The following is a 12,608-nucleotide window of genomic DNA, read 5'->3' on the forward strand; positions in this document are numbered from 1 at the left end:
CCACAGACTTCAGATATTCATCTGTAATGACAATTATTACTAAGGCAAAGAAAGCTCGCCTAACTGGATTACATAAACTCCATTTAATTATAAAATAACATGCCAATCTTGGGGGGATAAAATACTTAAGAACAAATAAAAAAGGGATTATTGTGAGCTTTGGGAGCTAAAAAAAAAATAACAACTCATTTTGTCACTTGTGTACAGCAAAGGACTCACCCGGAAGCCAACCCGTCCCTGCGGCGATTATGAAAGAAGGGAAAAAAAATCATGATATATAGCAGATGTATGTGATCATGTTATGTAACCTAATATAGTATATGGTCATATAGAGACTACAATGTAAAGTCTAGCATACTAAATAGTAAACATACTCATGCAAGACAAGGTCACAATGATGTCCCCTTGACCTGCCCATTTCAAATGATAAGAGGGACATACTTGTGATAATCCATATTTTAAAAACATACTGCAATGTACAGGCTTCTACAGCATCTGGATAACAGCATGGTAAATTTATACGTTCTTGCGTGACCCGATTAAAGTCAAGAGAGATTGAGCTGCGTAGAAATGCATTAAGCACTGTACATGCAATAAGTTTCCGTTTAAATAGATTCAGCCTATGTATGGTGCAAGTGATGTAGATTTTTTCTGTTAGGTATGAAATAAATACAACCTGAAGAAACAGGTAAATGGATAACATGAAACCACTGTGTCATCTCTTGTCTTTGGTATAAGCAATAACCGACACATTGAATATGTGACTGAAACCCTAAAAGGTGCAAATCTTGTCAACACCGAGATCTTGAATGAATACAGTGCTTTGGTGCAAAACAATCTGGTAGTGATGCAATCTGAGCAAATACATGCAGCTCTAGAATTTCAAGTGAATCTTACAGAGCCTAAGATATCGGTGACACGGCATTACGAGTGCATTCAAAATGAAAACTCTTCAAGTGCTGCTGGGATTACAAAAGAGCCTGAGAGATCTTGTGAATAACAATTTTATGGATATTCTTCAAATCGTAGAGATAGCCTTGAGGGGATATCAAAGGGCTTACAATGCTTTATATTCTATTAAGGTATAAGATTTATAAACAAATGCATATTCTGTACAGTACTTACAACCATGAAAATCATCCCAATAAAGGCTGCCTCTACTGACAATTTGTATAATGTGCATCAAAGATATTCAGCGATTAAGTAAACTCTACTTGTGAGGTGCATTACACTAATCAAATACAGTATTGCCAAGGTATCATTATAGTGGACATTAAATATGAAATGGTCTTTCAGAGTTTATTATCTAAACCTATGAATACAGGGCAACAAACTTTTTTTTTTTTAATTCTTTAGACTTTTTTCTTTACATAAAAGCCCAGAACCTAGTCAAGGTAGCATGGCAAGAAATGATACCTTTAACAAAACTTCTTACATATCTACAATAAGAGCAACCAATTGTATTACTGTAAATACAAACAATTCATTACAGAAACTGGTGTGTAGACCTGTGTAATATGGCTCCTTACCTGTAAATATTTGGTCAGAAATAATAACAAAATAAGAGAACTAATATTTATGTAAGGGAGAATGTACACACCGTAAGGACTAGTAGTTTCTTTCTAAACATTAGTTCAATCTTGAATTGATTTTGTATCAATCATAATGGTACAGCAATAAACCTTATCGATACATTTTAATATCAGTCGATATTATATTGTTGTAATCAAAACAAAATAAGATTTTTTCAAATAAAAATAATTATCATTTCATTAGCCTGCAGCATTACCAATCTGGTGCAAGAGAAACTGATCTCAAATACGCAGTAAAAAATTTTAAATCAACTATTGTTTCAATTCAAATACTTCAGGCATTTTGTACCTCAATTGTTTTACATTGCATTATAGACGTTTATTGTTTTGTGTAAGTTGTATGTGTATTGCTCAGCCCTTCTACCCATCTACATTGTCAAGCAATGGCATGTCCCTATGAAACTATCATCGTACTAGCAAAGTTTAAAAAGCTCAAAGCACCGTTGAACAAAAGACAAATATCTACCTATACAGGGACTAACTGATGAGCTCTTCATTGGAGGACTGACTAGGATTGAAGTAAACTTTAATACTGACTTACGTGTCAAGACAGCTTTGCACCTAAACCATTCCCAACACAAGTTATATTAAAGATTAAATCCTAAAATTAATTTCACATGAAATATGATCATGACTGATGTTAATTCTGCAAAGATTTGACAATAGTCTGACATGTCCTTGACTACCGTGAAGAATAAAATAAATAAATTTTGAGGGCTACTGATAACGGAACTGCCTAACCACATCAACTACTGTACAACCAGAAAGAAAAAACTTTTGTGGGACATTTTTGAGACAGATGGAAGAGAAAATTCACATCTATTAATTAGCAAGAGAAAAAGGTGCCATGAAGTAATAAAACTGCAACCAAGACCTATAGTTTGTTTCCAGTGCGTATTTGATTTACCAACCATCTTAAAATCACATAAAGGTCCCTTTGTAAAGAGAGCAAGGAGAATAAAAATTTATCAAAATTTATCAGACATAGATAAACCAGCGACGGTGAAAGGAACTTTAATGTAGCATATGGCCTTTCCTACACATCCAAGCATGATCATGAGTAATACCTACAGAAAGAATAGTCCACGCTTTCCAATTTTACAGCGGAGAAAATGAAAGGTATCTGCTATTGGTTAATACAACAATGGCACCTATACGGAATAATATTAAAACCCAATCTATTGTATCAATTCTGATTAGAAAGTAAAAGCAATAAGACCATAGCTCAAACTCGATAGTTTCTTCAGTGCTGGCAACCTCACCCTACTTGTGTGCTAAGGATGGAGGGGTTTAAGGAGTCTACAGGTCTCCCTGCGGAGTCTTCAGCAACCATTGCCTGGCCCTCCCAGGTCTGAGCTTGGGTGGAGAGGGGTCATGGGCACTGAACATACGTATATATGGCCAGTCTCTAAGGCATTGCCCTGCTAGCTAGAACAATTTCACTGCCCTTTGCTGCTACCTTTCAGGAGTGCCCTTTAAACTTTTAAAAAGTTCAAGCTGGAGATAAAGCTTATGAAAGATGGATAACCCTGCTATTCCTCAACAATAGTTTAGTTTGGAACTGCCACAGCTTTAGGAACTGAAACTACCATTAAAAGCAATGAAGTCTCAAAATAAATAAAAACATCGGATGATTCCAATTATGGTAAAACAAAATTACATATTACTGTACATATAGATTATGGAAACATCACCGTATTCTTGATCGATATCCCATAAACCTGACCCTCTTAAGAATTGAATCTTTAAAATGGATACCAGCTGTGGTAACTTTGAACAACAGTATCCATGTCACTAAATACAACCTCGTAACCCCCTTACAAGACAGGTATAGGATTAATAAAACCATGAACCGCATAGAATATCACAATTCATATATGTATACCTCTACAAAATGAATTAACTGTAGATTATTGCAAGGGAAAAATTACTATGAAAAGAGTTTATCAAGCTGTAATCCTAGTTAGCAAAGCTAACAGGGAAAGCCACCCCAGAAAACAAGATTAAGGGAAAGGATAAAATAGAATATAAATATAACAGCAAAACTTTGAGATGTGACCTTGCTAAAAGAAGCATTTGAACTTTAGTAAATCATATAACTTGACTGAACGACAGTGAAATATCATCAAAGAATGCTAATAAATGCTCAACCAGCCCCACTTTGTCCGAGTTCTCAAACTAGGGTGCATTAACAGGGTAGAAAACAAGAAGTCAAGATAACATCTCTGCTACTCAAATACAGTGGCCAGCACCGTATCTATACCATAATGTGGTCCTTTTTATGTCAGCTAAATCTCATAACCAACAAACATCAATAGATTAATTATAGTCGAGCAATTTCAACATTGGATGGCAGAAAACAGAAACACAGGTCAGACTCCACACATAAATGAACTAAGGTCGGGTACGTTCTGCATCCTGACACGCTATAGAAAAATCTAATTAGCTTGTCCAGCTCAGATAGCAAACTGTTTGAAGCGTTAATAATTACATGCTGACTGGCATACGACATCTATCAAGTGACTTTTCATTTCCATACCATATGCACAATACTTGACAAGGGAAATTCATGAGGTAGCATATGAAAGATGTAAAAAAGAAAAATGTTTCAGAAGGAAATGGCTACATCTGTTCTACGAATAGTAAACTTGACGTAAAACAAAACTCGCACACGGTATAGAGTACAGATGAGCATTACTCCTTTCACTAATACAGAAGTACTAAGCAAAGTTATCTGCATCATGAAAATATTACAACCACAACTTCTCTTTCTGCACAAAACAAATCACTGCTATTTTTATGCCGACACACAGTTTTAAGGAGACAATCTAAAGCTGACAGGTTTCAAAAATTGATGATAATAGCCTTCAAGATCAAGCAGTTTAAATAATTCCATGGCAGATTCTAGTAAACTGCATATGGAGGGAGAAATGATGGATGGTCACTTAAATTAATGTGAAGTTGATCATCGCATATATGAGTACCGAATGAGTATTCTAAGAGAAATAGTTTGAAATTCTATCTGATGCTTTCAAGAACAAGCTATAAGGACAGAATGCTACAGATGAGGTCAAAAAAAGCATTGTACAAATAAAACACAAGCTCTCTGAAGAAGGATCAATAAAAAACACAAGCTCTCTGAAGAAGGATCAATACTGCATAATTATGACAAGGCCCAAGGATAAAAACAGCCAAAGGAAATACGGAAATTCAACACCACGCCAAAATACAATTTATCATAAATCGTAAAATTTGAAGTGAAAAACGACTAAGGAACATACTGTAATGAAATGATGCTGGGTAAAAGCCTATCAAAAGTATCTGCAAATATTCTAAGCAATATAGTAAAATAAATTACTGTACACGAGACTGAAATAAAGCTACTGTACAGCACAGTGTCATAGATTCACTCATAGCCACGGATGTGCATCTTTCCTAATGATATTTCCCTCGAGTTAAAAATTGAGAAATGAAAATCTACACTTTAGGGAGGAAGAAAAAGAAAAATCCTCACTGAACCCACATATAACATTTTAGAGTTTCAATAAATTTCTGCAACTAAATTCAACGTGAGAGTAATCAATAAGGTCTGAGAATAAAGTACAGATTTGAGTGACTAAGCCCAAACCCATCATACGTCTTAAGTAGTAATACCAATGTATTTTGTCCCCAGAGTGCAACATTAAGATTAGAAATACTGTATGCACTTACAAAAAGGCAAGACATCTTGTCAGATAACACTTTTCCAATATCTAATATATATGTATTTATGACAGATCTTCTCTTATCTACATCCTCTTTTATCCAGTAATCTTCCAGAACTTTCCACCAGAGCCACATTTTCCTGCACTGTACCACCCTTCCCCATGATATCATGGATTCTGCACTAAGTCTTCATTCTACCACTTAAATATTTACTGGAGTTTGTTTTCTCCATTATCACCACATGTCCAAACCATCTCAATGATTTTAAGTTCTCCCAACCTATTTGAGCTTCTGGAATTAATGATTTCATCAACTTTTCATTTGTAAAGTTATCTTCCCACTGTGCTTCACACATACTGTAAATCTAACATTTCATGATTGCACACCTCTAATTCTAAACCATTCTCATGGCCCGTATCTAAACATCCAAAGGTCAAACCAGTCAACACATTACTGCAATGAATAATAGAGGCCATATGAACCAATTATAATTCTTTGCTTTCCATACTAAAGAGATATCTATTGTTACCAAAAGTCCTGACATCTCTCAACAATTCATCCAAAATGTCACTACTGTTTTTTTACTGCTCTCTGAACTCAAATTTTGCTCTCAACACTAGGTCACTTGCATACAACAGCTTACAGGGGACCCCTTTCCTGCACTAATTTGTAATTTCATAACAATAATAAACACCAAAGAGCTCCGTGCTTATCCTATATGGACTTGAGCTCTTCCCTCAAGATGTAGTATTATTGTATTTACATCACTAATGACAAACTTTTTTTCTTATATCCCCTTACCCTAACAAACCTTGTTTGATTACTTGCCTTAATAATCTGTCCAATCCCCTTTAAAGATCTATAAATAATTGGCACATTTCCATCTGTGTGTGGTATCTTTTCTAGTAATTATATTCAATGACTTCTATAGCATGAAGCCAAAGTACCAATTACCATTTCTCATAACTTTTTCTTCTGCCTTTCCTCGAGGATTTATGTTATTTTTACAGCAAAATTCACGAAGCTTTATTCTGTAACTTCTCCAGTGCATACCAATACTGTAACTTTCTCCTTTCTTTTCATATAATTTCATCATTTATCTTATTTTCCTATAAAGTACACCAAGCTCATGGATGACAGGATCTTTTGCTTTTATTGAGTCATTTGTCTATTCAATATAAGATTATTCTAAACTAAGTAACTACCTAAAATACCTCCTATATACTTTGCAGCCTGCAGCTTTCTAAATATCCTACCCCTTGTTCAAAGCTAATAATGATACTGTAGAAAGCACAACTAAGACAAATGGTCTTTTGAAGCAAGAAATAACTTCTATAAAGTGCTCTACAATAGTAGTCCAGTATCTTAATGCTCATTTTTACAGACTTGTGCAAACTACAGATATACTGCACTCTATAATTGCAAAACTGCTATAAAAACACCAAAATAGAAATGTGCCATCAACTGTGCCAAAACTCCAAGACAATGGACAATCTTATGTTCCATTTACACCAAAGTGACCAAAAAACCTTACAGAGGAAACTCATAAATGAACAAGAGAAACTACAACCCTGATATATGATTCATTCTCTGGTAAAAACATGAAAACCTTAAACTTCCCCCTCAAGTTATAAAACTCAAAAGACGACAGAATACGTATCAATAATTTCATCAGGTTATAAAATAACCTTTAAAAATTCAAAGGGAGCACTATTTAAAAATAAAATCTGGAAATATTCTCTCATTAGTATTAATAAGCTACCAACACTGCAGTGGTGATCAGAAGGGCATGCAGTTTCTTATCTAGCCCTTTAGGCATTCATATAAAATCATAAGAAATTTTGCCTTTATGATGATGTAAAAACGAGGAAATCAATACAAGAGCAACCATGTATAACTGTAAAAGGATGTCATACCTAGAATAAAAAAATATTAGTCTTCACTATATTAAAAATACATAAATATTAGATAAGCTTTTTATCAGTGATATCACTAAAATAGCAATAAAACACTAGTTAATGCTACTGCATTTAAGAAAAACTGTAAAAATTCAAGACTTACCAACCCAAGAGAGGCATTCCACTAAGATAATTTGGTAAAAAATATGGTAAAACATTCATGTGATAAAAAATGACAAAAAACTAGCTGAGATTCATAAATGTACTTACATTCCATCTACATTAGCTAGTTTTAAAGGCATCTATTCCTGCTACAATCCTGTTAGAAAAACCTACAAAAACATCTGCATTGCAGTTAAAAAATCTCTGGATCAGAAAAATTGGTTGTCGGTCCCCAGCTAAAGATCTAAAGGGGAACCTCCACAAGACAAAATAATGTTTGCAAAAAAAAATTTATGCAACTAATGAATTTTAAAGGAGAACCTACATGAGAAATTTATTTTATATAAAAATTGAAAGGATATTTTAAGGCAAGAGGCTAGAGCAGACTTTAAGAAGCCTTCTTGACCTTCAAGTATATCAAAATTACTCTAATGCTACAGCTATATACACTACAAGGTCATTTATGAGAAAAATCAAATTTTGGATTGGTTCCAACAATTTAAAAAAATTTATTACTACTTTCCACATGCAACAATCCATGCAAATCTAGTTTTGGGGAAACTACTGAAGTATTTCATAAAGGATTTTTTTTAAATATGTGTTAATCATAAAATCTTATTTTAAACATTACTGATTTCATAGGATAAAACTAATACATTCAAAACATTTCTTCATCATAACTCCCAGCAACCCAGTCTTTCAATTCACATCCGCAATATAATACCTTCGTGGATTATGTAATCCATACCACCCTAATGGTTCTAATCTACATTTATTAACAATCAAACATATCACCCGTAAAGCTAAGTCATTTATAACATGGGTTACACAATTTTACTCTATGATGTATTAGGCTGGATTTTAACCCAACGTCTATATTCACAGAAAACAGTTACATCTATGGTACAGCATTATCTTTATCTTCAAAAAACCGGTTTATAAATTGCATTTAAGATCAAAGACAATGGAATTCTTTGATGGAAAGAAAAGATTTCAAAATTTGCATTACAACACCCCCCCCAAAAAAAAAAAAAGAAAAAAACAGTCAATTAAGCAGTCTTTCCAAATAATATGGCAAGCATTCTAAACCTGTAAAAACTCAAGAAATATATTATAAATTTATGATATGAAAAAAGCAAGGGAAAACACCTAGAGATTTCCTACCAAAGGTTTGAAAAATCAAAATCCCTTCCTGGAAATCAATAAGCAGTAATGCTATTAATGCTTTTTTTCCTACATTACCAGCTCAAAACTTCTAGACATTAAAATCATTAATTAAATAATAAAAATAATCAGAAACTAAAAATTTCAACTTAAAACCCTACTGTTGGAACGGCGGAAGGATTGATGGAAAAATGTAAGAAGGTAGAGAATTCCTACACTGAATTCTGAACGTATAAAACAATGCCTTTCAAACTGGTAAAACCGCATTTGGTACCTCAAACTCAGAATGAGTTCTGCAAACAAGCAATAGCTTCAGATTATAAAAGATTACACAGAACAAATATGATATGCCTTAAGCATTCAAATTACAAAACTATCTGAACCTTACTTATGGGCCAGGTAAAAAATGTATATGATCGCAACACTTCCATATCAAAGGCTCAAGAAGAAACATTAATTATAACCAAATAATGGAGAGGGCTAATTGCAGCAACTCATTAAAATATACATACAATCTTTCAGCCCAAAAATAAACCTCTTTTCAAAAGTTGTGATCATAAAGAGGCCTATGCTACACAGAGGAATAAAAAATAAAGAATTATCAATATTCACGTGGTACATTACACAAATTAAATGACATGGGAACCACGGAGCCTATAAATTATATAAAAAGTGCATTTTTAAACTGAAATTAATTTAACCTCTAAGTCTTTCTTCTTTAAAAGAGGCTCCCTATCACTTCAAGTTATATTAGTAGTAAATCTTTTCTGTCTATAATATTGCTAAATCATCTCCATGAAAAAATGAGACGTTATTACCATATCTTTCATAAAATGGAGATTAATTTTAGGTTAAATATCAAGCCTTGTTAATCAGGTTTGATGCATACTGCATCTGTAAACACAAAAAAAAAAAAACTTTGAAGCATGACCTATACGTCATGCACAGGATGTAATATAATGGTAATACAATTGGAATGTGTAAATCTCCAAGCAGGAAAACACGAAAATGCATCTGTTACATGAATATATCGCTTGGATGATTTGTCTACTCGTGGGATATTGAAGAACATTCTAAAACTCGGCCATGCTTGCTTCTAAATTATGACAGACGTACGTGAGTGTAATTAATGAAATAAATAACAACTGTATTCTGCATTACAAGCCATAGAATAGGATACTTCCGAGGATGCAAGGCAATGTATAAAGACCCGTGAATGTTCACTTTAACATATTTCCATGAGAAAGAAAATTGGTTAGGGAATGGTCACGATAGGTTATGGCAAGGCGTCTGGAATCCTGGCCACAGTCATTCCTCTTTTCAAAGCAGGTCAACAATCCTGCGATGCTTGATTCGTTAATTAATCATTATGCTCCGTTTGATTTCCACCATATTAATTAATTAGAAAGGATATTCATTTAGACTTTTAATTTCTTAAACTAGACGCGGCATACGGTCGTGAAAAAAAAGCCGTAAAATGGGGATGAAACAAAGCTGCTGCCGTACTTTTAAGGCTTCCTTAAGCTTTAAGCCTTGAATTTCAAGAATAAATGTCATGCGTATAATATAATAAGATATAATATACGTAAAAGAGAACCGGAGGCAGAACCAAAAAGAGATGGCATAACGTCGAAAACCGCTCGATTCTCTGCAGCGACAAAAACTGACCCCTCCCCTCCTCCCCCCCAACCTATAACTCAGCTGCTGTCCCGTGGCCAAGCCCTAATGTAAATATTTCTCTGTTCCAAGCCATTCTTCTCGCCTCCATCAATCAAATCCACGTTCCCAATCACGGCCTTAATCATAAAAGAAGAGATGAGATGCCCTAAAACACAAAATGGAGAGAAACCGACGGTGAAAATAGCGTCTGAAATGAAGCACTGCTGAGGAATCGATGCGTCGTGGTGCGCCATCAATGCCCTACCCAAGAGGTGGTCCCCCCCAGACGTCATGTCGTCGTCTTGGCCTAAAAAATATAAAGCGGGGGACAAAAATGCCGTTAAAATTAACACGAAAATACATAAGACACCAACCTCGACATATCCGGCGGCGTGCGTGGATGCCAGTATGGCACAATTTACGAATGATATTAGTAATAGTCTCATTTTCGGGATCTGCCTGCGGGGGGCACTCACACACCCTCTCACCTAAGAGACAGTATATGCACTGACTGACGTCTGCTGAAAACTGTTCCCACGGTAACACTGGAACTTGTTTATCCGCAGCGCTGCTCTCGTCCCGCTACGGCGCAAGATATCGTATTCGGCCTCCAATGGCGCGCGGTTTAAATGGCCGAACGGGGAAGGAGGGCATCTAGCTTTACTTCTTGTTGTTCTAATTTCATATAGAAGCTTAAAATAAATCAATAAATATTTAATAAATAATCAAATAGTGTTTAAAGTGAATACTCAAGGTCTATTTTATTTCGTAAGGCCTATTTAATGTCTTCTGTCATTTGTTATGTAAAATAAAATTAACAAATGGGTCATTTCTTCTTGAAATTTAATCATAAAATATACCATTAATAACTACTAAATGATAATATCTCATTCTGAATATCAGAGGAATGTAAGACAGTATTCTAAGCAGATAAATAACATCAAAAAATGGTACGGTTTAAAATTTATATATATATATATATATATATATATATATATATATATATATATATATATATATATATATATATATATATATATATATATATATATATATATATATATATATATATATATATATATATATATATATATATATATATATAGATACACAGATTAATAGTTAAATAGATATATTTATTTAGCAACCTTTTATTTATTACTAAAATCGAATTAACTTACGTTTACAGATTTATTCTGATTTTTTCGAATAATAATAATAATAATAATAATAATAATAATAATAATAATAATAATAATAATAATAATAATAATAAATCCAACGTGAATTTCTAAATAGAAAATGATTGCGACCTGAAATCAGAAATTGGCCGCGAGAAAAAAAAGAGCGAAAAATTGAGATATAATATAATTATGCAGCCACGATTTATATTATATTAATATTACATTAGGCGGGCAATGACCTTGCACGTTAAAACTTTACGTTTTGCTATGAAATGAAAATATATTTTTAAAGCACAATTTTTATCTTTCTTTTGGATACCATCATCGTCATCACCATCATCATCTCCTCCTACACCTATTGACGCAAAGGGCCTCAGTTAGATTTCACCAGTCGTCTCTATCTTGAGCTCTTAAATCAATACTTCTCCATACATCACCTCCTACTTCACGCTTCATAGACCTCAGCCATGTAGGTCTGGGTCTTCCAACTCCTCTAGTGTCTTGTGGAGCCCAGTTGAAAGTTTGGTGAACTGATCTCTCTTGGGGAGTGCGAAGAACATGACCAAACCATCTCCATCTATCCCTCCCCATGATTTCATCCGTATATGGTACTTGAGTAAACTCTCTTATAGTTTCATTTCTGATCCTGTCTTGCCATTTAACTCCTAATATTCCTTTCACTTATAATAAACATGTTTATTTTTCCGTTTAAAAGTAGGGAGTCATGATTCTTAGCCAGTAGGTCAGCATGACTTTGCTAGACCCATGCTATACTGCATCCTGGTTACTTTATTTACTTTACTTTTAATAACTGTTTTCCTGATTCTATCACATATGTAAACACTACAAGATCAGTTTATATATATATATATATATATATATATATATATATATATATATATATATATATATATATATATATATATATATATATATATATACACACACATTCTTGGGTATTTAGAGTATCACACAGCGTATTCAGTTTAATTTCCAAATCTACATTATAAAAGTATTTAGAAAACAAGAAAGTCTTAAGCTTCTTGAAGGCTTAATATCTTCAGACTTTTTAAATTCCATACTTAGTTCAGCTGATATGAGAACAAATGCATAAGTGCTATTCTTCATTATCCATTTCTGAGGAAACTGCCACAATATTTAGGCCTATAGCCTTTAAAAATCACTAAACTTACGGAAGACTCATCTAGGATTCAGCCGTTAAAAAGTATGTATGTGACCATAGT

At 33.7% G+C, this 12,608-nt stretch overlaps 1 protein-coding gene across 3 annotated transcripts in view; it reads right to left on the bottom strand.

The window, feature by feature from the left end:
- Appl (amyloid-beta-like protein) overlaps window positions 1-10,715 on the bottom strand; it is a 72,967-nt gene extending 62,252 nt beyond the window's left edge. For 2 of the 3 annotated variants that reach the window (XM_068391197.1, XM_068391196.1), the window contains exons 1-2: window positions 10,555-10,694; window positions 220-237 (exon numbers count right to left, since the gene is read on the bottom strand). In XM_068391197.1, coding sequence (XP_068247298.1) covers window positions 220-237; window positions 10,555-10,626 — 90 coding nt within the window. In that variant the 5' untranslated portion in view covers window positions 10,627-10,694. Of the gene's footprint in view, window positions 1-219; window positions 238-10,554 lie in introns of all 3 variants that reach the window. The other variant, XM_068391198.1, reaches the window with a different exon arrangement.
- Between the last annotated feature and the right edge of the window lie 1,893 nt (window positions 10,716-12,608).

Source organism: Palaemon carinicauda, chromosome 17 (genome assembly GCF_036898095.1).
Source record: "Palaemon carinicauda isolate YSFRI2023 chromosome 17, ASM3689809v2, whole genome shotgun sequence".
Classification (NCBI taxonomy): domain Eukaryota; kingdom Metazoa; phylum Arthropoda; class Malacostraca; order Decapoda; family Palaemonidae; genus Palaemon; species Palaemon carinicauda.